The 27,386-nt window shown below is 40.2% G+C and overlaps 1 protein-coding gene across 1 annotated transcript; it reads left to right on the top strand.

Moving 5' to 3' along the window:
* Positions 1-228: 228 nt before the first annotated feature.
* HNRNPLL (heterogeneous nuclear ribonucleoprotein L like) lies at positions 229-27,386 on the top strand. Its single transcript, XM_039568835.1, has 13 exons — positions 229-556; positions 8,875-8,993; positions 9,107-9,344; positions 12,713-12,798; positions 14,714-14,810; positions 14,903-14,975; positions 18,887-18,958; positions 20,457-20,674; positions 20,836-20,957; positions 21,597-21,798; positions 22,693-22,750; positions 22,866-22,964; positions 24,144-27,386. The coding sequence occupies exons 1-13, from the start codon at positions 350-352 to the stop codon at positions 24,197-24,199; spliced, it is 1,647 nt and encodes a 548-aa protein (XP_039424769.1). The 5' UTR covers positions 229-349; the 3' UTR covers positions 24,200-27,386.

The following is a 27,386-nucleotide window of genomic DNA, read 5'->3' as shown; positions in this document are numbered from 1 at the left end:
GCCGCGCCCGCCGCCTCCCCCCGACCGAGCCCTCAGGCACCGCGGCGGGGAGGCGGGGCCGAGGCGGCCCCACGGCGCGGTGATGGGCGCGCTCTCTGTCCAATCGAACCGCGCAGTTGCCTGATGGACACGCCCAATAACCAATCGCCGCGGCGCACCCCGTCCCCCCTCGGCTCGGAGCCAATCGCGGCGCCGGCGGCGGGCGGGGAGGCGGGGCCGGGTGCCGGCGCGGGGCGGGCCGTGTGCGGGGGCCGGGGCGCAGAGCATCGCTCGGGCTCGGTGCCGCCGCCGGCTCCGTTCCCGCTCCCGCGTCGTCTCCCCCGCCGGCCGCCCCTTCCCTCCCGCGGACATGTCGTCGCCGTCGTCCGGAGAGCGGTACGAGGAGGAGGAGGAGGAGGAAGAGGAAGACGGCGCCTACGAGAGCCAGGCCAAGCGGCTGAAGCCCAGCGCCGCTGCCGAGGAAGGCGAGATCGAGTACAGCGGCGCGGAGGAGAGCGAGGGCCGGCGGGACAAGCCCCCCGCGTCGCGCGGTGGCGGCGGCGGCTTCTCGGGCGGGGTGAGGGACGCGGGGCCGGCGGGCGGGGGGCGGCTCCCCTCAGGCTGCCGGCGGGGGGAGGGGGCCCGTCCCGCCCCGCCCCTCCCGCGGGCGAGGCCGCGACCGCCCCCGCCGCTGCTCCCCGGGCGGGGGGGCCCTGCTCGGGGAGGGGCGGGGGGCTTCCCACGGCAGCGAGGCCTTCCCGGGGTCGGGGCCCGCTGCCTGCTTCCCAGGCATGGAGGCGCTTCCGGCGGGGTGGGAATGGCGGGGGCTCCGGGCCGGGTCCTTTGCTCCGCTCCGCGCTCCCCGCCGCAGGCGTGCGCTTGTTCCTCACCGCCCTCGGGCATGGACTGAGCCTGCAGCCTGAGGGATGGATGGGTGTGAGGGATGTGGCTTTGGGAGCTCACGGATTGCCGCTGTTCGCGGGCAGCTGGTTGCCTTTCGGGTTATCGCCATTGCAAGTTTTGTGCCGGCCCTGTTGCTGAGCGTAACTATAGAAACACCGAGAGGAGGGGTGGCGGCGGGGGCTGAAACCGCGGCCGAGGGTTTCTTTCCTCCTCCGTTCTACCTTTGTGTCTGGCACCGTACGGCGATAAGGCTGATCTTAAGCCATTGCCTCATTTTGAAATTAATTTTTAATTCCCTCCCTCAAGAACACTGCACTGAGCACCATGGTTCACTTTTTTTTTTGGCTACATACCTTTTCCTCATGAATATGCATCTAAGTATCAAGGTAGTCCTTGACCCATAAATTTGAGCTAATGAGACTTTTCTGTCTACTGTTTGATTCCTTATCTAACTAATTGTCCATCAGATTATAACCATTTTTCTCCTTGATGTCTGTTTCTGTTTCTTCCTTGAACAAGCCAAATCAAGAAAACATTGATTTAATGTCAAAGCTTGAAATCTGAAATACCCGTTTTTGTGATTTGTTAAAATGAACTTGCTTATCACTGGGATAAGTCAATGAGGGAGCATTTGCTGTTACCATTTCTCCATCAGTTAAATCTATTGATAGCGAAGGTGCCTGCTAAATTTATTGTCGTGGTTTAACCCTCTCCTGCAACCAAGCACTGCACAGTCACCTGCTGACTCCTGCCCGGGCTGATGGGGGAGGGAATCAAGAGTACAAGTGAGGAAAATCCTGCTCTCCCTTGTTTTTCCCCCACTTTATATGCTGAGTGTGATTTCATGAGGTCTGAGATATCCCTTAGGTCAGTTGGGTCACTGTCTCGGCTGTGCTCACGTGTGGGGCTGCAGGAAAAGCAGAGAAAACCTTGATTCTTGCTCAGCCCGACTGAAAAACTCTGTATTATCAACACTGTTTTGAGCATGTATCCAAAGTATAGCCCATACTATTACGGAGAAAATTAGCTTTACCCCAGCCCAAACCAGCACATTTTTAGAAAAGTTCCCTGATAAACTGTAACAAAATAAACTGTAACAAAAAAATTTCCGGAGAGAACTATTTTAACTCTCAAGTTTCTTGTGACAGAGCAGCATCTCTGTTGCAGTCAAGACTTAGTAATGTGCTCTATCTTAGAAGCCAGTGCTGAAAGAAATCCTTATACTTGCTTAAGTTACCTGGAATGTTTGTCATGTAGGAGAGCTGGATGCCATGCAGTGAGTGTTTCAAGTAGGAGCAAGATTCTGCTTTTGCCTTAGCTCTTTTTTGCAGTATTTTTATAAAATCAACTAGTTCTTGTATTTCTTTTTTTCCTTCTTTCTGGGTTCTGGCTCAGAGTGTCTCAATTTATCCAAGTTTACCCTTCATGGTAATGAGAGTGTGGGGTACATAACTTCACCTTTTGGATCTCAAGAATGGCATGTGCTGAGTCTTGTGAGTAAAGAAACTGAAACAAGTGAGTGGCAAGTCTAGAACAGGAGGGGTTTTAGGTAGCTGGTTGTGTCAGTTGCAGTGTAATTGACAATTTATTGTCAAAACTGTATTCACAGATTCACTACTGGAGAGGCAGAAGTTGTCTTGATGCTGGAGATCAAACTGGTTTCTTAAGAATAAGGTGTAACATCAAGTGGATATATGAAAAATTAATGACTGAGTGCTTTTGGTAGTGATTTTATGTGAAGCTTTTAACAGCAAAATGCCAGCATCTATTAAGTAGAGTTAGTTAATGTGAATTTTCATGTGTTTTTTTCTCTAACAGATACGAAAACGTGCAGGAAACTTACTTATTCTGTGACATATCTTATTTGTTTCTCTGCAGGGAAATGTTCTCAGCTTATAAAAGTTGTATGTGGTTCAGACATACAAGATGAAGGTAGGCTGAGAGGAGGGAAGAAGTGTAACTGTCCTGGATTGCTCAGAAGAGAGCAGAAAAAGAATAAGTAGGAGGAACTATGGGGAATTAGGAGGAGAAATGGGAAATGATGATGAGAAATGGATGATCAGGGTAAAGAGTGATAGGAGTTTGGTAGCCTCATGATTTGGTGGAGGGGGGTTGTTTGTTTGTGGCTTTTTGTTTGTTTTGTTTGTTTCTTTTGGTTTTGTTTTATTTATTTTTCCCTCACTTATGCCCTGGAATATAAGTGAGCTGTACACTCATATGGATTATATGCTCTTGTATAAAAGCTCTTTTGTGCTAGGACTCCTGTGGCAGGTTGGTCAGGTCACCCTCCTGGGCTGTATTTATTTTTGTGGCAGTTTCCTGTTCTGGGACTGTTGCATTTGGCTGAAGAAGCCCTTCATGCCTCTATTTTTTTTGTTTTGTTTTGGTTGGTGTCTTTTGTTGTTTTGGGGTTTGTTTTGGTTTGATTTTTTGAAATGGGTGCCTTGAAATCTCTATGTGAGGTCCAGAGGAAATCCAGCATTTTTTTTGCTCTTCATTTTCCTCTGTTTCCCACTTGTGTGGACACTTCTCGTAAGCCAAGGGTGTACCCTCTTCTTCATGGCTCATCTCCAGGCTGAGGAGCATGGAGAGCCAGGAACAGACCAGGATATTGACCAGGGAAGGAGCAGGATGTGTTTCTGCAGAGGTATTCGGTGGGAGAGAGTGTTATTTGGAAGAATGACCTTTACAGAAGCAGTGAAGCCCTGTCAGAGGAATCAGAATTGCAGTGTAGCAGAGGGTGAGGACACTGGGATAATGTGGGCCAAGAGCTGTGTTTAAGGGAATTTAGAGGGCCTTTCAGCTCCATCCCCTCTCCCTCCCTTAAATATCAGTTTTACTGATTAATGTCGTATTTATACAACCTGTAGCATCCACTTCCCTCACTGTCTCTGACATACCTATTCCTAAGCTTTCTTGTGAAGTGAGGAAGACCTATTATCCCTGTTCTTACAGCTGGGGAAGTGAGATGTGGTGTCTAAATACACAAACAGAACTGTCAGCTGCTGCAAGGTGAAACAGGGATGTGATCTTGCAGCTTCTCAGTCACTCTGTTGAAACTTCTTGGGTGCTAAATGGAAAGCAGCTCTCCTTGCAACTCAAGTTGCTTTGTGTCTAACACACGCAGTGTGGTAACAGCCGCTAAATGCAATAAGTTCAGATCTTGACCTATTTTGCAGTGGCTTGTCCATTTCTTAAATGAAGTCCATCCTAGAAGCTGGTTTTGAGTAAGTGTAAATCATCTTCTCTCCTTTGTCCTCCTTCAAAAAAAGAAAAAGTAACTATTACCTTCAGGCTGGTTCTTCTTTCAGTATCTCAGGCAGAATCTCCTGTTGATGTGTTGTGTAGGGGTTTTTTGTTTGGTTTTGGGGTTTTTTTTGTTATATTTTTGAAAGGATATTCAGATTGTGATGAGCAGAGAGGAAAATAGAAGAGACTATTTCAGTTGGAAGGGACTTGGAACAATATGGTCCAAATACTTGACCACTTCAGGTTAAATTCAGAATTAGCAGAAGGGCTCAGAGTGCAGGTATTCTTTCTGTAGCAGTTGAAATCATTGAAAGGACACAGTGGTAGAGATGCATTAAACAAAGAGAAATGATACCCAAACTCCTCATCCAAAACAAAACTAAATTGCCAAGTAACCTTCCAGAAAGTAACCTTCCAGAGTATGGGATGTGATTAATCTTAACCCCCTTCTTCTGTGTAGCCCTGCCCCACAGTCCCCCAAACCAACCAACAACAATAAAAAAAAGAACAAATCCAGGATATGCAAAACCGATACATTCCTCCACCAGCTTGGAACCTTAACTTTGTCTTGTCTGCTTGGTTCTTTTGAGACACTTCCCCCCCACCCACCACCAGTTCCTTTGTATCTATAAAACAAATTTCAGACTAGTTATAAAAGGGATGCAGAGGGAGGAAAAAGTTGAGAGTGAATAAGATAATCTGAATGGTGAGAAACGAAATAAGAGTATATTTAGGTACTTGGCGGAGGGAAGATGAAGACGTGCCATCCTTTTGCAGTAAGGGAGAAAAGAGATGGAGGAGATAAGTAGCAAAAAGCCAAAGAAGCAGATGCTCAAAAAAGGTAGTACAAATTAAAAGGACTAATCTGAGTATACTGACTGGAAGGTGTCTGGAGAAAGGATAAAGGATACATTTTTGTGCAAACAGTTGGTGATAAAATTCTGATCTGGAATTGGTGAGCAAGAGAGACATCGTCCTACAGCCCACAATGACCTTCCTCCTTTTTGGAATGGCAAACTGTAATTAACTGGCAAGAAACCATTGATATTTTTCAAATGTTGTCTAGAGGTGTGTAGGTCACCAAAAAATGGATGTTAAAGTGCTACAGCCATTCTTCGAAGCTGCTTCTGTTGCAGTCTTAGGTATGTGAAGTCACTTGTTTGTGCTTCATCTGCTTGGGTATGTCAGTGCTTCCCTTTGTGCCTCAGCTTTGTTTCAGGGTAAGCCTTTTTATGCTCCTAGTTTCCTCCTTGAGGGAAACCTTTTCTGTCCTTGTTACTGGTATTGAGCACTTCCTTGAGAAAGGAAGTCAGTTCCATTATCTATTTAAATAACTGCATTTTCCGTCCAGCCTAATGATTCTCCAAGAAATCATTATTGAGCTTTCAAACCCTCTTAAGATATATATATATATTAATGGTACAGCCATAACATTGGCTACTCTGTTCTCCTGGCTTTGGTGGAGTACAAGCGTGGTGTTGGAGTTTTGCATGGGGCTTTTGTGCTCTTGTGGGAGTTGAGTTACTGAAAGACTTCTTTGTAGGCAGAGAAATACTGGTGGTTGCTAGTCGGTGTGTGAGCAGATGCTTTGATGTAACCTTTGTCTGTGTGCCAACTGTAGCACATGTAGCTTTCAAGACACAGTGGCTGTGAGATCTTGGTCAAAATCCTGTGTTGTCCATCTCTGGGGACAAATTCCAGCATCAGTTGCATGAGCTGTGAATGTTCTGACCTTAGCTGTACACTTTACACTCTGCAGAAGCATTTGATTTTCCATGTGGTCTGGTGCTTTTAATTCTCCTTCTAAAGGAAATCGAGGGTCATTCTAGATTCGCTTGATACTGCAGCTTTGTAGCTGCAAAACTTGTTTGACAATAATAATATGTGTGTCTTCCCTCTGTGAAGACTTTTTTTGCAGCCAAAAATATATACCTGTGGCACGTGTCCCCATCCTTCAGCAACCCATGTGCTCTCTGAATGTTAGTTTGAGGCTTCCTGGCTCAGGACTGATTTGTGCTTGGTTCTTGTGCTGCTGTTCACTGCTGCTGGCTAGAAACTATTTGGAGTAAAGCAGAGACTCTCTGATTTGGCCACCTCAGTGGTTTCATGTGTATAAAAGAAGTTCTGAAATTCTCTGTGGATAAGTCCTTAAGTTCATGGCAGGTGACTGAGATTTCACTCGTTTGTGTTTGGGGTTTTTTGGTGGGTGGGTGGGTTGTTTTTCTGTTGTTTGCTTTAGGGGAATTTTTTGGGTTTTTTATTCCATGCTTCTCGAGCTCCTGCATAGGTTACTATAATGGCAGTTTTTGTTTCTTGCTAAACCTTGCTAGAAGAATGCGTTCTGTATGATGTTATGGGAGAAGGAAATTGGGATTGGAAAGCCGAATGTTACTTTAAGGACAAAAGAAAGCAAAATTTGTATTTGTTGATGTTCTAAGAATAATTCCAGTTGCAGTAGTGCAGACACCTGTATATGTTCATGTAACTCATGTATAATGGATTTGAAGATGCAAGTGTAAACGTGTTAATTTTTGAGAGAATTTGCACTATTAGAAAGATTAGTATCTACTAATACCTGCTAGTAGATAAAAGTACAAAGGGATATGCATAACAAAGAAACATGAACTGAAACTAAAACAGAAGTTTGAGCTGGGAAGGGGAGGGAGAGTGAAGTACTCTTCTGAGTATCCCTTCTCTGAAAAGCTTGGCATGATTTATGGAGATATTAGTTCAAAAAGGTAGTGAGTGGCAAGTACTAAGTTGCTAGTGACTGTACTCCTTGTGATGAGTCTGCTTCAGTGAGCAAATCATTGCTTTTATTTACCATCTGATTAGACAGAAATGTTATTAGATGGGATTTCTTGAGTGTATTAAAGAAACCTAAAAGGAAATGCATCCCCCTGGCACTAACTGGGATCTTAATATAGTAGCAAGTATGCAGGGCAATGAATAATTGATGTAATCGTTTTTGATTGTTCTGTAGACTGTAAATAAAGTAAAGGTGCCTGTTATCTCAACATCTTAGAGCAATAGGCTTTGCAGGAAAAGTGATAGTTATTGTTAGTTTTCTCTTGAAGATTTCCTCAGGTGCTTCTTTCAGCTTTGAAAAGTGTGTATGTGGGTTAAGAACATATAAGCTGAAAATAAAATCTCTCTGTAGTTCTGTTCCTTCTGCAATTGCCTAAGCATTTGCAGTTCAAAGTATTAACCTTTCACGACTACTTTGATCACTGCTCCTGCCGTAGACCTGACTGATTGATTCAGGATACAAGGTAACTTATGCAAATATCACCAGTGGAGTTTTCCCAGCATTGCCGCAGTTCTTATTCAAAGAAATGTGTTGCCACCTAAAATGCTTTTGTACTGCAAACAAATAAAATGTAAGCTAAGCTTAAAATATTACACAGCAGATTGTTCTGACATCTGAGGAAGCCTGAAGTGCTTCAAACAGATGATGAAGTTGATTCGAACAGAATGGTCAAGTCTTTGATTTAAAGAAAAAATATGTAATTGTTTAGTGAGAACTCTCTATGGAACACAGGAGTTAAACACACAAGACTCAATTTGTAGTTATCTGGAATGTGTTTTTTCCTGAAATCTGTACTTCAAATGGATAGAGAAAGAGAGGAATGTCTAACAGTGGTAGCAGTCATTGTGATTACTTAATTACTGGAGCTCAATGCACCTTTGTGCTACAAATGAGAATCTCTCTCAAGTTCCAGAAGATGTCGTGCTGCTGTTTTTGAAAAAGTGAAAAATCAACAAGACTTGATCTGTTCCATGGAACACATTGATATAGTCACTAAATTTGAATACATCAACTTCACACTGCTGTTACAAATATGACATTTGGGTGCCAGGTATTTACAGTATATATTAGTGTGCCCTTTATTATCTCTAATCTTTTATTTTTATCATCTCTCATTATTGTCTTACATTGTTGTTGTTGGTTTTTTTTACCCTGTGTCCTAGAATATATAAGGTAAATTTCAGTGTTTTCATGGAAAGATGAGCTGATTCCAACCCAAATTCTTCAGTTGCACAGAACTGAGACTGTCTGAAAGCAGCTCTGAAAAATATTCATGGTGGGAATTCTCTGTGTTAATGTTCAGTGTCTAAATCCTTTAATAGTAGTCAGCCTTGGGGTGAAAAGAGCCCCATATGTACAGAAATTGTGAGTTTTTAAAAACATGTGTGTTCAGAATTAGAAGGGAGGTTGGGTTTATTTCAACCATAATCCAGAGCTGGCATTTTCTTGCATTGTGGAGCATTGGAAAAATACTCAATTTTCATTCAGTTCACAGATGGCCCTCATTTGTTCTTGCTTTTTCATTCTCCCAGCCTGTCTCAAAAAAATATCACCAACAAGCAGAGTGTCAGAAATATTTTAGCTGTCGGACATGTCTTAATTTTTTTTTATGCTCTTAATGAATAGGGTGTGTGTAAGACCTCCTGCAATTCAACCAGTGTTAAATGGGCTGCTTTTTTTGATTACAAGAAAAATCTTGTGTGTGCAAACAGATTAATTTAATCTGAAAAGCTTTTTATTTTAAGTAGACTTCAGCAACTGAACTTGGCAATCTGTTCGGAAAGAAAAGTTAAATTATTTAACACACACTTAGATTGTGCATTTAGATGGCTGCTTCTGGACCCAGTGTAGTGTCTACCAAATATTTAATTTTAGTTAATGATAGCAGTATTCCTTGCTCTGTGTTGAATTTTAAAATGTCATTTTGTTGCTAGGATGCCGGGGGAAGTCATCACAAAGTGTCTGTTTCTCCTGTCGTCCATGTCCGAGGGCTGTGTGAATCAGTGGTGGAAGCAGATCTCGTGGAAGCTCTGGAGAAGTTTGGAACCATATGGTATGTCTTTGTTAAGAATTGTTCAGTGAAAAACATGTCATAAATGAGCATCCTGGGACCTGGCAGTTGTTTTGAGTGAGCAGGAAAATTTAGTGTGATGTTTCCCTCCCCAGCTATGTCATGATGATGCCGTTCAAGCGCCAGGCTCTGGTGGAGTTTGAGAACGTGGAAAGTGCAAAGAAATGTGTGACATTTGCAGCAGATGAACCTGTGTACATTGCTGGGCAGCAGGCTTTCTTCAACTACTCCACAAGCAAGAGGATCACTCGGCCTGGGAACACTGATGACCCATCCGGTGGGAATAAAGTTCTCCTGTTGTCAATTCAGAATCCTCTCTACCCAATTACAGTGGTATGTTTCGTCTTCTTCTTTTATCTTTTTTTTTGTGTCTTCACATAGGTAACTTGCATGTTCTTTAAAGGTTTTTCAAGATGATTCAGTCTTGTACAGATATTTTGCAACACATTTGAAGACTTCAGTAGTGAGGATTTTGAAATGTTTAAGTTGCTGCATGCTTCTGGAATATTTCCAAACGTGTTGCCACAACATCGAGATTGTTATTGAGCCTTTAGGCTCTCAGTGGTGTATGTTTAAAGAGCAAGTAATTTTTCCAGTAAGAAAGGGTTATTTTATTGCAGTCCTTCTTAAGTACTTCCTTTGTGGAAAGGTGAAACCTTTATCTTCTGGTGATCAACTCCAGTTTGATGTTATCTTACTCACTTTTCTTTGGGCCAATATATTTTCCTTTTCAGTATTTCAAGTTGTACCATTTATAAAGTCGCATCCTAATTTACTGTCATTAATGGCACATGTATGTGGTTTTTTAAGATACAGGGTGGTTTTTTGTTGTTATTTAAGAATTTATGTTTTATCATGCATTAAATGCTTGCATTTTTCTTAGGAGATTTTATAGTAAATGTTGAATTTCACAGACATATTTCAGGAAAAAAATTAAAATGGTGTACTGTGATACAAGTATGAATCACTTGTTCTTAGGGATGTAAGATGGTATGGATCAATCAAAGTGTTTGGGGTGTGTGGAACCAAGTAAATTAATGCAAGCATTAAGTTTTGTTTAATGTGCTGTATATGATGAGAGCAAATTGACTGCAACTTAGTATTCCTGAAACTACCTCAAGCAGTCAGTTCCACACCATGCTTTCTGCTTCACTGTCTTGTGAGCATCGATAGATTTTTGTCTGTTGATTCATCAGTGGGTGATGAACTTTCTTTCTTCCGACAATTTTCTTTATAGCAAAGCATGCCAAGGTATGAGTTGCTTTTTAGTGTTTAAAAACAAACCTGCTCTGAGCTGTGTGAACAAGTCCACTGACTGAGTTAAAGTATTCTTTGCATGTGACTGTAATACAAATTTTGGAAACTCTGTTTCATTCATGCATTTAAATTTGCCTTGTGTGAGCCGCTGAGTTGAAGGTGGATGCTTGAAGAAAACTGGGAGCAGAAGCCTGGTTCTGGGCTAGGAGAGTTCCATGGGAATTCTGAGGATGAAGCCTCTGGCACAGTAGCTGCTTTTTAAAAACAAACAACCCCCCCAACCTCTTCCTTTCCACTGCCCCCAGCTGTTCCTTTAGCATGTACAAATGAGTGCTAGAAGCAGGCAGATTTCCAGGATTACTGGCAAGCATCAGAGCTCATTTCAGGCAGCGTAGTCAGAGCAACTGGGGAGAGCAGCTGTGCCCATAACAGCTAAAAATGTGATGAGAAAAATACAAATTTTGCACTTGGCCAATGGATTAAAAAAAACAGTTAATTTAAGAATGCCTCAGGCAAAGTCTGCATTATTAAAGAAACCCACCCACAACAAAAGAAAACAAAAATCTACCAAACAACCCTCCTCCTTCTCCTCCTCCTCCTCCAAAAAAAAGAAAAAGACACAAAGCCCAACACTGCTTCTTCCTCTTCAACACTCTTCTCTTCTTAAATTTGATCTACAGTTAGAAAAAATAGATGAAAAATTGCAACCAGTTTTAAGTGGCAAGTCTGAATAACTGCAATAAACTGTTGTATAGTTTTTAAGAGCTTTAATTTAAAAACAAGATAGAGTTTTTGGAGAGAAATTGGTCCGTTCAAGGGCATCTTGTGGCAGAAGCAAAACCGTTCTAAAATTTTGCTGCAGCTTATTTCCTCCATTACAACTGTGACCAGCTTCTCTCTCTCACTGGACTACTTGGTTTTTTTTTTGAGGGATGTGACAGCAAAGGGCAGAAGGGCAAAATAACTGTATTTAGTTCCTAGCTGCTTTTCATCCCAATGTGATGGGGGCGTCGGTTTTGAAAACGTTTTGCCTAAGATGTCCTGTACAGGTCTTTGAAGTTCAGTTTCCTTGTTTCCTTACCTGTGGGCAGAACTTTGTCAGAGATTTGTCTGTTCAAAGAGACTTTGCCAACATGACTTGTGCTGCTGCGGTCATTGCTGTCTGTCCACCCATACCTCTGCTGGTGCCTCTTAGTTCTCACTTCTACGTGCATGAGGAAGGTGTGGTGTGCCTTGGCAATTGAAATGTCTTAAACTTAGCTACCTACATATTCTGAGGTTTAGTAGCTGCACCTCCTTTTTTTATGATATTCTAGTATGTATGTAATGCTAGTGCTTAAATTTTTTTATAAATAGCCCCCAAGTGTCTTGTGAACCACTTGATTGATTTGGTAATATAAAGTAGCTGAATTATAAAACATAATTTAAAAATCCAGCTGTGTGTGTGACTGCTGGCTAATGACACTGACGGTGTTTTGAGTAGAGCTTATGTTTTGAAAGACAATTTTTTGGTTTTAAGTGGCTGTGAAGAAATTTTTTGAGGGACAAATTGTGAAAGAAAGTCATATGCCTGAAAATTAATGTCACCTAGAGCTCGAAGGTTTCTAGGAATCTTTTCTCCCAAACAGGAGAGATGGAGGGCAGCCTTTTGTGCTGCCTAGCATGCTGTAAATGATCTCACAGGTCTTATTTCTTATGGGTTCAGGCTGTTGGGCTGTGTTTGTTTTAATTTTAAGAAATCCACATGCCCTCTACTCCTTTGCCTCCTAATTGCTTCTCTATTCTGCACAACATAATAATAAATATTATACCTACTTCCTTTGCCCCTTCTCCCTCTCGTCCCCCAAATAAACCTGAGGATGTATGCCAAGATCTTGGAAGGATCATTTTCGAGGTATTTGGTTTAGATAAAAAGAAAGGAAGGAGCATAGCATCCACTTGCAAGGTGGATTGATTCAGGTGAAAACTTGTCAAAATTCTCTTTTTGATGAGCTATCTAAGTTTACATCTTGAACTATCCCCAGTTTCTCTCTGAAAATGAGACTCAGCTGCTGGAGCATTAGGAAATGAATTGTGTTATAACTACAAAGTCACTGTGTCTGCTGTGGTAGAACTTCTGCAGGGCAATGCTTCAAAGGTAGCAGAGCTTGAGATATGGATGCAGTTACTGGGTTGTAACACAGTTGAAGATACTTGTGAAACCAATATTTGCATGAGTACTTAGTCTTTTCCTGTTTTTCAGGTTTGATTGCCTGTACTATATTGATCCATAAAAATGCTGATCATGAATGTATTAATTATAGAGGGGAAAATAAGAAATGGAAAGTTAACAAGCCTTTTCCTTGCTCTTTGGCATTTAAATGCCACTGCAAGAAAATGTCCTGTGGACCAAAAGTGACTGGAATTTAACATCCGACTAAAATTGTTTTTTTCTTCTTCCTTAGGATGTTTTGTACACTGTGTGCAACCCTGTTGGAAAAGTTCAGCGCATTGTTATATTCAAGAGAAATGGAATACAAGCCATGGTTGAATATCCTTTTTGAGTGTGGTTTTTTTTTGGTTGTTGTTTTTTTTTTTTTTTTTTTGCTGTAGGTTCTTGACTCCAAGTGGGTTTAACATGAGAATGTCAGAAAAATACCATGTGGTTTTGAGACCAAATTATTTCTTAATTTCTAAGACATGATAACTTCTAATTTTTGTCTGTAAGACAAAGTAGTACTTACACATTTTGTCTTTGTAGGAAAAGTGCATTCTCAACAGTGATCTTGATAACCATGTTTATAGTCCCTCAGGCCAATAATTGCAGATATGATTATATAATAGATTTGACAACCCCTTATATGCACCTTTATACACAAAAGTTTCGTGGCTTCTGCCTGTGTTGATACCCAATAAGTGGGTAAGGGATTGCAGAGGCGCAGTTTGTCTTCTTCAGACTCTTCTAAAATAGTCCTAGTATGTCAGTATGTACTGCATGTCTTACTGTTTTGACTTTATAAAGCAAAGGGCAGCTTAGGCATCCATGATCTTGATCCTTAGGCATCATGTGTTGAGGAAAGTCCCTGCTCTATTATCTTACTGTTTACTCTATTTGCAGCATTAAGTTGTTCTTGGGTTGAATGTTCAGAATAATTGTGTGTCGCTGTGGTTTGTGAAGTCCAAAGTCTGATATAATTAGGCCTTCATTTATGAAACTGATAGCCCTCTTCCTAAAGCTTGATTACCATCCATTTTTTAACTGTTATCTGGACAAAATTTGCCAAAATCTCAGGCATTATTTTGTGATTTCAGATGCTACCAATGTGGCAGGCTTTATTAGTGGGTCACTTCCGTAAAATATGACTTAACCAGTGGCTGCATTGATGACTTACCAGGCAAAGAGAGCTACTCTAAATTCTATTAAATCAAACTAATTGCTGTTGATCTATGTAGAAAACTTAAACTGTGTGTCCTAACAGACATTAATTTGACTTACTGTACGTGTTAAGTTTGTCATAAATGGAGTTGTCAGGATCAGATGACTCGTACAGTCGGGGGTTATTCTTCATCTTGTGAAAGATTAGGGAAGTTGTGGGGAGAATCTTGCACCACTCAGAAATGACCATCCTTATGTCCTTTGAATTAAATTCTGTAACATGCCTTTTATTGGAAATAAAAACAACAGCAATTGAAAGAAAACTCACAAATGTGAGCGAAGTAATGCAGCAGCAAGGTAAACAGTTGCGGGTGGGGAGGAAAGTGAGCTTCAAGACAAGCCTTATCTGAAAAGTTTAAAAATTTACTCAAATTTAAATGCTAATTGAAGTACCCATTACTTCTGCAGTTCTGACCAGTGTCAGTTTCTCATGGGTCTGGGAAGCTTAACTTTTCTAGTTTTTAAATTTCACAGTGAACCTGCATCCCCTTGGAAGAAGCTGGGCTGCAGGAAGGTGGTAAAACCAAGGCACATTTTGTTGTTTCGGACTCTTTCTGAAATGTCAGTAAATGATATTAAGACATGGTGCAAAAAGTCTGTTCTGCTGCAAAGTTCTGCTTTCTGACACCAAATATTATTGAGTACGTGTAAGATCATGGGTTGTGATGTGCCAAGGCTAAGAAACATTTTTCTGCTAATCACAGAACTAATCTTGGAGTTTGTAGAGCATTTGAAATAACTTAGGTGTTGGAGCCTGGTACATGCATCTGCCTGTTGTATTTTTTTTTTGAGGCAAGATACTATTTGTTCACTCAAAGTCTCTCTTTTAGTTATGTGGGGGTTTTTCTTGGCTGATGAGCTCAAAAGGGTGTACAGTTCGTTCTTTTTTCTGTAAAGTAACTACTGCATAAGTCTGTATGGAGTTCTTGTACAATAGTGAAATATCTGCAGGCTACCAAAGTGAAGCCATATCAGATAGAAGGGACATGAATGAGACACCTGGGGAAAAGATCCTTAACATGATGTGTATGTTTGAATCTGTGTTTTGTGCCCAGAAGGCGAAGGCTGCGCTCAATGGAGCAGATATCTATGCAGGATGCTGCACACTAAAAATTGAATATGCAAGGGTAATGCTTGGACCTTCTCTTTTAATTTTACTCGAAAAAAAAATATTTATAGTCAAGACTTAACCTCTTTCACTTTTACTTTATTTGAACAGCCAACTCGACTTAATGTCATTAGGAACGACAACGATAGTTGGGACTACACTAAGCCATATCTGGGCCGCCGAGGTAGGTTCTGATCCATTCTCACTGTAGCTGTTTGACTGTACTAATGCCAGCCCTTCACACGTGGTCAGGCTGTGTGGCAACAGTCCTTCCAAAGCAGGCCAGTGCTGCTGGAGGCTGTGTCACCACAGGGAATTAACCCTGAGCCCTAGTGCCCCCTACTGCCGTGTGCTTGAGCCACTTAGTGCAACAAGGAGCCCACACCTCCAAGCACCTTCGCAGTTCTCAAGGACTTGCATTTCTCCAAGCAGCTCTCTCTCTTTGGAGGAGAGGAAACCTGGCACAGACTATTCCTTATAAACTACAAACTTGCACACTGCTTCTCCTTCGAAAGGACTCTTTTCCCCTATGTTGGACAAGGCATTAAGAAGGATAGAGGACTTCAGCAGGCTGACTCTACACTTCATCATGCACCACATCGGCATCAGCAAAAAAAAAACCCCAAACAGACAAAAAAACCCTCTGAAAAACCTCAGACTTGCAGTTCACCTTGTCTGCATACTGCATGCACCACCACCACAAGTTTTTAAAGGAGGACATTTTCAGTACTTCAGATTTGTGTGGGACGAATTACATGATAGACTGTACCCATTCTGTTCAAGTTTGTATGTATGCTGGTCTTATTTCCCTTAAAATTACCACTGAAAAGTCGAGAACCTCCAAAATTAAGAACCTCTTGTTGATATCCTTGACGTTGTAATCTTTTTATTACTTGCTGTGTGTGAGAGTTGCATTCAGACTTAACACTGTAAATATTGTTTAGTAGTAGGGAAAATCAAAAAAGAAATGTAGATAGTTGGAACTGAGCAGTACAATACCAATAAGTCCCCTCAGCTATACTTAAGTAATAAAATAGGGAGATTCATAATTGGTACAGGCATACTGTCTCTTAAGTACTCAGCTGTAAAAATTCTCAGAGCTTAATTCATGTCAGTGGAAACTATGATTATATATGTACAGTCAAACTGCTGTCTAGCCTAACTCCTGTAAAGTGTTTCTTTAAAAATAATCAAAAATCTGTAACTATTGAGTGCAGTGTTCAGTAACCTGTGTACAATAATGTGTTCAATGTAAAGTTAGAAAAGTGAAGACGATGTGACCAAAATAGAGTATCTACTTATCAAAGGCTACATGAGAACCAGGGCTTTGGCTGTCTCAAGAGATTTGCACTTTCAGAGTAATTCTGCAGAGACACTGGGCTTGTGAAACTGTTGTACAACTAAAAACTTAGGGCTTGCCTTTTCAGAATGAAGTTCTTGTAAAAAGTTAACAAGGGAGCTACAGTTTTGGTTGCAGCTTGTAGATCATGACTGTTTGTATTGGGATTCAAATTTTTTCTCAAATTCTTGAGTCAAAGGAAATGGATTCTTGAAACTCAAGGACAAGAAAAAAATCTAAAGGTTTGAATTTGAAAAATGGAAAGGATTAATTTGACCCTTGTGTCTTTTGATCATTGCAGTGTTTGGAGGCTGACTTGTAACACTGTGCATGTAATTACATTATGTAATTGGTCTGCAGATAGGTATGTCTGTATGAACTAAAACTTCCCCAAACTTGAGCAAACAGTGGAAAATGAAAAACTTAGGATAGGTGTGGCTTGCTCTTTTCACGAACTCTACTCTTTTGTTTTTCTTTTTGTTACTGTCTCTGTCCTCTATACATAAGCACCCTACTACACATAAAAGGAAAAAAATTATATTTGTATTACATAGATATATTTATATATCATAAATACTGTATGTAGCATGATTTTTCATTTTCTGTGATCCACATCCATTTATCTGGACAATGGGAATATAAATGAATGAACAGTGAAATGTACTCAAGAAAACAGGCATCTAGAGCAGTTTTGCCCATAAAGTAATCCAGGAGTTGAGGTTTTCTTTGAAAGAGTTTATGTATTTGTCCTTCAATTTACTCTTGCAACAGCATTATTTGGGTTTTGAACATAGTGTGACCTGAGCTGTAGGGATCTCACTGCAGCAAAGATCTTATCCCAAAGGAATTTCATTCCAAGGACAGACATGCCAATAAATCCTTTCAGAATTTCACACCTGCCCCTCAAATGTTAGGAAGGAAATACATTTTACTAACGATTTCTTTAAACAACTGTTTTTAGTTCTTTATGGTAACAAATTACTTGCCCATAGTCTTTCTCCACTAAAGTAAACTTCCTAACAAGTGCCTGCTGCTGTGAACCCATATTGCATTAGATTGAATGAAAAAAACCCACCTGACCTAGTATTCTACTTGCCTTTAGCCAGAAATTTCAAACTGCATTTCTTTTGGTGGTAATACCAGCTTGCTCAGTCACTCAAGGACCTGATTTAAAAACAAAACTAAAAATCAAGAAACCTAAGATTAAACAAGATTATAAAGAACCATTTCTTTCAGAATTATTTTTAACACAGGTCAGTTCTCATGTTTCAATGCTTGTTTACCCAAGTATTTATACTGGCACAATCCAGGGGCTTTGTTCAAGGAAGGAACAAGCACGGGACAAGGAGAGAGCAGTGGACTGCACCACCAGGAGGAGGAAATATTTGTCAAATGTTTCTCACAGAATTCTTTATGTGAAGAATGTGATTCTTGACTATATTTTACTGTGGGCAGTTTCAAAGCATTTAGTTCCACAGCCTGGACTTACAAAACTGATTTTTCTGAAAGATGATTACTGCATACAGTTTAAATGCTCAAAATACTTGATAAGAGTGCTCATTTGCTTTCTAGAGCCAAGAACCAGAGCTGTTACCCTGAAAAGGGAGTGGAAAAGTGAACTTGACAACAGTAATCTTTCTTCTATATATTTGAAAGTGTTCAGGACTGCTCTCTCTTCAGATTTTATTGCCAAAGTAAATATCTGACTTGGAACCTGTCCTCAAAATCCTGAGCAGAAAGGGCCACATGTGTTTTCATCTCCCACTGTTGTGTAATCAAAGAGTTCCTGGTTTTTGGGGAAAATACCTCCAACTGCATTGGGCTGGAGTTACTGTTCTCAGCAGTCATAGTTAAATTTCCTGGGAGGAGTTGTAACTGATAAATGCCTTGCCCCATCTTTTCAATGTGGCTTTCTTTTTTAAATTGTAAGAAAAGAATTGTTGCTTACCACAAAGAAATCTGGAAGTTTAGATTTTTTTGTCATGCAGCATGGATCTGATTGGAAAATACAGCTTTGGCTGTGAGGCATTGCTTCCCTCCATTAATGTAGACCCCTTGCTTAACTTTATATCCTAGAGAACTGGGTTTTCTTAAAGGATTTACTGTTGTTTAAGTGCATTACTCAGTGATACTTTCCCTCAGTTGAACTGTTATGTGCTGCTGATAATGCCACAATGTACAATCCTTTCAGCACGCCCATAAATCAGTAGGTGTTCTGTAAATATATATGTACACATATGTAATGCTCTCTGTTTACTGATTATGAAACCATGTAATACAGGTTGTTGTTGGCTTATGCTGAAACTTCTTGAAAGAAGCCCACTTTGAAAATGTGTTGCTGTTGAAGCTAATATTATGATTCAGGTACTGTCTTTCAAAAGTACTGCATTTCAAATTTGTTTTAAGAGACACATGGGTAAATCCTGCTGTATGGTGTTTTCTATACTAATGTGTGGTGTCTGTTTAGGAGAACTATTGAGTATCTCCATAAACTTTAAATGTCTGCATCTCCTCATTGGCCACTGCCCCCAATCAACTTAAGTGCAATTTGTTATACAGATGGCAGTCTTTTAATTTTGGTGTCCCAGGGCTACAGCTTGTGTTTTTAGACATAGAGTGAATGAGAAATTGTTTATAAAATTAACAACGACTCAAATTACTTTTTCACTTCTTAACTAGAAGCTTTGTGTCTTAACTGGAGAAATCAAGTGCCTGGTTGTGCGTACTAAACTGGTTTCTTTCCCTTCCCACGTTAGACAGAGGGAAGGGCCGGCAGAGACAAGCTATTCTGGGAGAGCACCCATCATCCTTTAGACATGATGGCTATGGTAAGTAACATGGGATGACAGCTGGTTAGGATTTCTTACGTGCTGTGTGGAATTCTAAATATTTAATCAATGCTTGGCTGTGGGTCCCTTCAGCATGAGCAGTTCACCTGCAGTGCTGTCAGTCTGCCTTCTGAAGCACTGTTGGTTCAGTGAAATCCATGTGCACTCATTGCCTCACCTCTTCTTGTCATGGAGAGCATTCAGCCCTGCAAGTTTATTCCTTGGAAGAATGTTTCCTTTCAGTTGCCATCACTCTGGCAAAAATGATACCTGGATTAGGAAAGCAGTTTTCTTCTAGAAAATGGCAACATAGCTTGGTCAATGGTTTGGTACAACACAGAGCTCTGATGTTTTTGCATGCAAAGCTATGAATTGTTGGCATTGGCATTTCTAATGTAGCTGATTCAGAAAAGGTAGAGCTCTGTGACTGTAGAGGAATAATGTTATGGAGTTAGTGCTATAAAGTACTGCATTTGTTATCAGTGCTCTTTGTAAATGAAGATCTGCTGTCACTTTCATGTGCTGAGCGAAGACTTTAGGGCAGAGAAACAAATGTCCCCATTCACATGTGACTTTTCTAGTTATTTACTCTCTCAGCTGTCAGGTGCAATGTGATTTGTCTTGCCTCTTTCTTTGCAAAGGTATTTATGATATTTTACAGTGTAAGTTGACATCCTACCTACTCCTTCCAAAAGTTCTTCAAATCTCCAGAATTTCTAATCAAGTTCCACCTTGATTCAGTAATGTTCTCTTTTCATGCCTCTGATACATCCTTCTACCTTAAGTAATGTGTCCATCTTCTCCTATACCACTGTCTCCCTGTCATTACTACATCATTGCTGGGGAAAAAAAAAAGACAACAGATTCCTTTTATACTTGGCTTATGTGAATTTCACATTATTTTTGTCCCAGAAAAACAGGGATCCTCCCCTTGGTCTGTAATACCGACATTTTCTATGAACAGAGGTATTGCTTACTAGTAGTGTCTCATCACTAGAAGTAAAAAAAAGAAATTGTCTATTTCAGTGAAACTTGTCACTTCATCTATAGTGGAACATAGGACCACTTCATTTTGCATTAGTGTGGGGGTTTAAGTATTTCTGTTTCTTCCAAATGAGCATTTTGTAGAAAGGCAGGCTTCTGATTTAATCTCATGTCTCTGGGATAAAGAGCTGTGTAATCTCCTGACCTTTGGCTCACTCCTTTTGTTTTCCCTACTTTGTAATACTCTTTCTTGGTCTCATGTAGCTCTGTAGGTAGATGGGAATATTTCTGAAGGTTGATTTTAATTATTTCCTCTAATACATTTATGTTCAAATATTTTGCATGGTGCAGGGAAGATAATGATTTTTGTAATTACTGGAATATCTTTTTTCAGCAATTGCTGTGACCTTCTACCCCTCCTTTAAATATGCATTTTGTATGTGGGCTTTGATGCATGATTAAGCAGTGAAAATTATTTCAAACAACATAAAAATACGGACTTTCATCTCCTTAGGCTCCCATGGTCCTTTGTTGCCCTTGCCAAGCCGGTACCGAATGGGATCTCGGGACACTCCAGAACTTGTTGCTTACCCATTGCCCCAGGCATCCTCCTCTTACATGCATGGTGGAAATCCTTCTGGGTCAGTTGTCATGGTTAGTGGGTTGCATCAGCTCAAGATGAACTGTTCAAGGGTATTCAACCTGTTCTGCTTGTATGGAAACATTGAGAAGGTAAGGCATAATTTATTAGAAACCTGGAAACTACTATAGTCCTTTAAAATGCTTTGGAAGAAACCTGTCTGAGATGGTCTAAAAATATATCCTAATATTTTATAAAACTATTGGTTGGGCTCTTTGTTGCAATGTCATTTTTTTTTACCTTAATTTCTTAGGTGAAATTTATGAAGACTATTCCGGGCACAGCACTGGTTGAAATGGGTGATGAATACGCTGTAGAAAGAGCGGTCACACATCTCAATAATGTCAAGTTATTTGGAAAGAGACTCAATGTCTGGTAAATATGTTTTATCAGATTAATAGTCCACCAGTGGGCAGATGGAATGAGGTTTCAAAGGGACAATATCGCATTACTCTGTTATCATTGTTGGAGTTATGATTTCCAATTTGCAGCTGTTTATTTTGGCTTTCAGCTGAAGGAGGGATGATTTAGATCAGGTATTAGGGAGAAATTCTTTACTGTGAGGGTGGTGAGGAACTGGCACAGGTTGCCCAGAGAAGCTGAGGATGTCCCATCCCTGGAAGTGTTAAAAGACCAGGTTGGATGGGGATTTGAGCAACCTGCTCTGGTGCAAGCTGCTTCTTGCCCATGGCAGGGGTTGGAATTAGATCATCTTTAAGGTCCCTTTCAACCCCAACCACTCTTAAGATTTATTACTGTTTATAATTTTATTTATTTGCATTCATAAAGCATATTGTCATTACATGGATTGACCACTAATAAACTGTATTCCCTAATGTGTCTTGCCCATCTTTTCTGCATTTTTTAAAAGAAGGTGTCAAATCCAACCCATCTTGTTCTTACTGTATTTATTCCAAATTATTATAAAGAAACATCAGCTCTTTTCTAGTTAGATAATAATCTGCAAAGTATGATAGCCTTAATTATTTAAGAAACTTCATCCTTAAATTCCAGTGTTTCCAAGCAGCACTCGGTAGTTCCAAGCCAGATATTTGAACTGGAGGATGGCACGAGTAGTTACAAGGATTTTGCCATGAGTAAGAACAATCGCTTCACCAGTGCTGGCCAAGCATCCAAGAACATCATCCAACCACCCTCCTGTGTGCTGCACTATTACAATGTTCCCCTGTGTGTGACTGAGGAAACGTTTGTAAAGGTAGGCCCTTGCAATGACTGACATCCAGTGCTTTCTGGGCTCTGTCCTGGCTTTTCATGGTCCTGCTTTTAAAAACAAGTAACTGGGGTGGATACAGCGCAGCCACTGGAAGAGACCTGATTTTTAAAATACATTTGTAGCCCCTCTGGATATGTTCACAATTCTGGAGTTACTGTTTGAATTTTATTTCTTTTTTTTTTTTTAATTTGAGAAACAAAATCTTGAAAATAAAGTTGAGGAGTTTCATGTGGAGTTTTTTTGAGGAAAGGGAAAAGACACAAAGCCAAATACACGAAGGATAGGACTACAATTCATAAAGGATTTACTGACTCCCTGATAATGGTTGCTCTAATGACTGCTAAGATGTTTTGGAATGGAGACAAGCATGCAACTGGGACAGTTGGCACAGCTGTATCCTAAATGAACTCTGGATGGTTAAAACATGCAATACTGGGCCTCTTTAAGGGGAGGCAGTGGTAAGATTGCTGACAGTTCAGTGAGTTCTTTTTCAGTTCAATAAAATATATTTTTCCAACTCTGTTTGAAAGTGAACTGTGGTTCCCAAGTGGTGCCCTTGTATGTACAACTTCAGAACCACTGTATTGGAGTAGGAATGTCAAAAAGTAGAACTTGTCTTTATTTAAATACATTTTTGGAGACAGTAGTGATATCACAGATGCAGGAGCCTTGTTTTATATACTACAGAATGGTATTCTAAAGAGTTACCAGTCTAAACATATTTTTAAAATAATTTGCCATAAATTCTTGCAAACTCTCTTAAAAAAAGTCAGAATCTTCCTTTCTGTGTGTCTCTTCCAGGAACTTGGAATTTTTGCTAATTTATTTATGTGCACTTTTGCTGGAGTTTTACCTCTTATTTTATTTTTGTGACAGTTATGTGAGGATCATGAAGTTCTCAGCTTTATTAAATACAAAGTGTTTGACCCAAAACGTAAGTAAAATTTGACCAGTTTGGGAAGTTACTGATTCCAATTTTGATCGGAGTATGCACCGTCAGGAGATGTTACTGATCCCCTCCTTCCCATTTTTATTTCTCATTTTGACAGCTTCTGCCAAAACACTGTCTGGTCTGTTGGAATGGGAATGTAAGACAGATGCAGTGGAAGCTCTCACTGTACTTAATCACTACCAGATAAGAGTCCCAAGTAAGTAAATTTTCCTAATACTACTGCTGGAATTTTTTTTTCTGTGGAGAAGGACTTGAGGGTTCTGGTGGTCACGAAAATGATCAGAGGCCTGGAGCACCTCTCCTGTGAGGAAAGGCTGAGAGAGCTGGGGTTGTTCAGCCTGGAGAAGAGAAAGCTCCAGGATGACCTTATGGTGGCCTTCCAGTACTTTAAACTGGGCCTATGAAAAAGAGGGAGAGTGACTTTTGGCATGGGCAAATAGTGGTAGAACAAGGAGTAAGGGTTTTAAACTTAAGAGAGATTTAGGTTTTAGATGTTAGGAAGATGTTCTTGACTGTGAGGGTGGTGAGACATTGGCATAGGTTGCCCAGAGATGCTGTGGATGCCCCAAACCTGGAAGTGTTCAAGGCCAGGCTGGATGGGGCTCTGATGGTCTAATGTGTGGCATCCCTGCCCATGGCAGGAGGTTGGAACTGGATGATCCAACAAGATGATCCCTTCCAACCAAACCCTTCTATGATTCTTTCACAATAAATATGAAGAAATCTGCAATGTCTTGAACTGAGGATTCTTTAAGGTGCTCAGCTCATTGCTCTCAATTTACTGGTCCTGTAGCATGTTCCTTTTGAAACCAGAAATTGTGAAGCCAAGCTGAATTTAGCTCCAAAGTGGCAAGAATAGAGTAGGGTGAGTTCACCTGCTAAACAAGTAGTCAATAGGCCAGATCTGCACTGAACACTGAACAATTTAATCCAGTTTACTGGATTAAATGGAATTTTTCCAGGTGGAAAAAGGGAATTAAATGGGATGTTCCGAGACATAATTTTGAATACAGCCCAGTGTTTAATATTATTTTAAACTACCTCCTCCTAACTGTTATGAGTTTGTCTCCCTCTGAAGTGTTAACAGTTTAAATCTTTTCTAATCTCTCACACCTTCGGTCCACCTTCTTAATAATGGACCTCAGAGGCAGGATATTTTTGAAGATAATACTGGTAACACACTTCACAATTTCAGTTTTATCTCAGTTTGGAGAGGTGGTGAAAGCAGAAAAGCTTTCTCTTTCAATGTGAAAAAGGCAAACCCCAGTGGAGGTGTGAGTGTGAAATACACAGAATTGGTGAACTTGCCAGGTTATGGAAGGTGGATCAGCAGGAGAGCTGTGCCCATGGTGTGTTCTGTGTTGTCTCCTCACAGATGGCTCCAACCCTTACACCTTGAAGCTTTGCTTCTCTACTTCATCCCATTTATAGAGAAGAGGACAGCATGTTAAGAGCTACGTTCACCTGGACTTGCAAGTTAAAAACTACACTTCGTTCACAAAGCTCTAAAGTGGTTGTTCTAATGTTGCCTTGTTTCAACTTAATTCTAATATCTTTTATCTTGTTTTATAATAAATGGATGTTCCTTCATAAATACAAACCAGATTTTTTTTTATTTTTGCCTCTGAGAAGTACATGTTGTAAGCTTACTACAAAGTTTGTATTTTGTTAGTGTAGTATCTTCAAATGTCTAAAGAAGCACCAGTAGTATAAACAAGATTGTTTCTTTTCAAAAAATGAAATATATTTGCATTTTCAAAATGTTAAAGATTAGCAAGTATTTTTCCATTTGTAGTTTTAATTGGCAGATAGAACTATTACAGCAGAATTTTAAATGTAGAACTTGTTTTTCAGTATGTTAAGTAGTGAAGTATGTTGCAATACTAAAAAGAAGCTTGTATTTATAAAATGCTTTGATCGGGTTAATGTTGCACATACTGAACTTTTAGTAGTATAGACTTGATTTATAGTTCAGACAGAGCTAACATAGAAAATTATTAAGTATGTACACGTGTATGGTATGAATTCATACTTATTTAAAGTTTTGTTTGTTTTTTTTTAAAAAAAACCCCTATTTTCCATTTGCATTAGCATGATGCCATCTATAGCTAGTCCCACCGTAGGGGCCTTTTAAAAATTAAAATTGCAAGCCTGTATCAATGTGTTCATCCTCATTTTCCATAACTTAAACTTAAATCTTTGGTGTTTAACATATCCTTTTGACTCTTTTTTTGAAGCAGTGGTTATGACATACTAAATGGTAAAAGTTGGGGGGGGGGGTGACAACATGGATTGCAATAGAAACCAAGGTGGTAAAAATAGTTAAAACAAAAAGAAAGCTCCCACCATATCCCTTCATACCTGGACAGTTAATTCAATGTTTTCTTTTGTCTGATTTATCTTAAACATCTATTATGACCGTGAAAGAATTCATTGGGTGAATAGTTTTGGCTTGTCTCTAGTTTAAGCTGAGATAATCTCAGTGGGATTCAGGTAAAGTAACTGATTATGTGATGTGAAATTAACGAGGCAAGAAATCTTTCCCTTTGGAGAAGATGATTTGTTCGGTCCCAGTACTTTGAAACCTGTTTTCTGGAACTGGAGTTGTCTTATTTGAGCTAAGCCCCCAGAAATGGGAATCCAAGCAGGGAAGTCTGGGAGCTGTTGACCTAGGCTCTGTATGTGTTCCCCTTTCTGAATTTGCAGCGGAGTGCTGAGGGCTTCTTTCAGTTCTATTCTTAGTCATTGGAGGGAAGTTACTTTACCAGCTAGTTTATGCTTTATCCTGTAAGTTCTTTGTTCTGTCTTTATGGATTTTATCTATGCCCATCCTTTAAGCAAGACTTTGTGCAGAGTGCTTGTCCTTGAGAGGTTATGTTGTAGGATGTTTACGGCTGTGGGCATTGCACATCTTCCAATACAGACTGGATTTCCCCCATTCTTAATTTCAAGGCAAATATTCCTTATCATACAAGGCAAAATGTGTCAGATGTCCTTCAGGTTTTCTCATCAACAATGATTCATTTTGCCCTGTCTACCTCCATTTTGTTCATGCTTCAGGTAATGAGTGGTTCAGGTATTCACATCAGGCGTTTAATATGTCTGAACTGGGAACTAAAAACCAGCTGCTCTTTGGCAGCTCTTTCAGCACAGGGTTTGGAATGATCCCAGCCTCCTGTCTGCGAGGTGGCAAAGAGACTTGCATTTTAGGGGCACTGCTGAGACTCTTTCAGCCTCAGTCCTCTTTCCCCAGAAATTGCTTCCAGACAGCTCCAGAGCAGAAGTCCACGTGCCATATCTTGCTGCTAGTGAAATGCTCTGTGCTGCTTAGTGTTTTAACTGTAAAAGATCTCTCCCAATCTCTCATTTCTCTTTTATCAACTTCAATGTTCTGTAGAAAACTGTTTCTTCTGTCATAATTTCCATTGCTGGTTGTATTAATGTAGCTGGTTGTTTGTAGTTGAGCATTAAAAATAAGTCTGTTTTCAATTTTTAATGTGGGATGAGTGACCCTTAAAACATTCAGGTTTCATTAAAAAAGAAAAAGAAATGCACTTTAATGTTTTGGTGTCCTCAGTGGATCACAGCATTCAGTGCCTAAGATGTTCAGGTGAAAGGCATCTTTCCTGTGTCTTCCCAGATCAAATGGAGCATGGTTCCGAATATATCGTTGAGGACTTGATAGCAACTGGAAGGCCCATATGCAAAATGAGTAGCCTGTGCCATGTGGGGCAGAGAAGAGAGGAGACTGAAGAATTGTGCAAGCTTCTTTCTCCACAAAATAATCATCTTATTCATGTATTCATGAGAACAGGAAAGATTCCTTGTTGGTGTTTTGCTGTTAAAAGAAAATAATGTCTTCTCTTGGGCCTACAAGGATGGGTGCTTGTCCTCAGGAAGGAATGAGGTTGGTCTTCTTCCACACACGAGGTCTGTGTTCACCTTTAATCTTACTCTTTAGAACAGATCCCAAACAGTGGGGCAGGTGGGGACTTAGTTGCTCCAAAGGGAGTGAAGTTTGTCTCTCATTTGGCAGTGGTATTGCCAGGCTTGTTAGATTAAAATTAAACCTTCAAGGTCTTGTAATGCTGGTTTTTTTCCTGTCTCTTTTGCATAAATTATACAAGTAAAACACTGAACATTGCTATGCACATTCTCTGCCTGTAAGCAGCTGTCATTCACAATGTAATAACTTCATGTCTGTCCCACGGTTTGTTTTGTTGGGTTTTGTTTGTTGGTGATGTTTTGTTTGTTTTTCCAATTGATCACCCTTCTTTGGAGGTAAAGATGTACTGAGGTGGAGATATGTTCCTCTTCTGTCATGATATTCTAATTCTTGTTTATATTTATTTTTCCTTATATGCAAGAAGTGTGAAGAGTTGTTTTTTGACTTTCTATACCACCACAGCAAGATAGAGTGTATTGCTAGGGTGATGAAAGAGAAGATTTAAAAGAAACCGTGGAGGACGTGTTTGGGTGTCCTGCTTTGTGAAAGGAACGATACAACTGAATGTGGTGTCACTAAGTCTGTCTTTTAGTAAGGGATAATGTTTGGGGCAAGCTGGCTTGTTACTGGCTGAAACCCTTTTGTTGTAATTAAATACAACTTGCTCCTTTC

Source organism: Corvus cornix, chromosome 3 (assembly GCF_000738735.6).
Source record: "Corvus cornix cornix isolate S_Up_H32 chromosome 3, ASM73873v5, whole genome shotgun sequence".
NCBI classification, from domain to species: Eukaryota; Metazoa; Chordata; class Aves; order Passeriformes; family Corvidae; genus Corvus; species Corvus cornix.
The sequence above is the reverse complement of the archived record's forward strand: the minus strand, read 5'-3'. Positions and strand labels throughout refer to the sequence as shown.

Excerpts from the sequence above, each read along its gene's own strand:
- HNRNPLL (XM_039568835.1), top strand. The coding sequence starts at position 350 with ATGTCGTCGCCGTCGTCCGGAGAGCGGTACGAGGAGGAGGAGGAGGAG. Across the intron at positions 14,976-18,886 it reads GCCATATCTGGGCCGCCGAG|ACAGAGGGAAGGGCCGGCAG; the intron begins GTAGGTTCTGAT and ends TTCCCACGTTAG. Across the intron at positions 22,965-24,143 it reads CTACCAGATAAGAGTCCCAA|ATGGCTCCAACCCTTACACC; the intron begins GTAAGTAAATTT and ends GTCTCCTCACAG.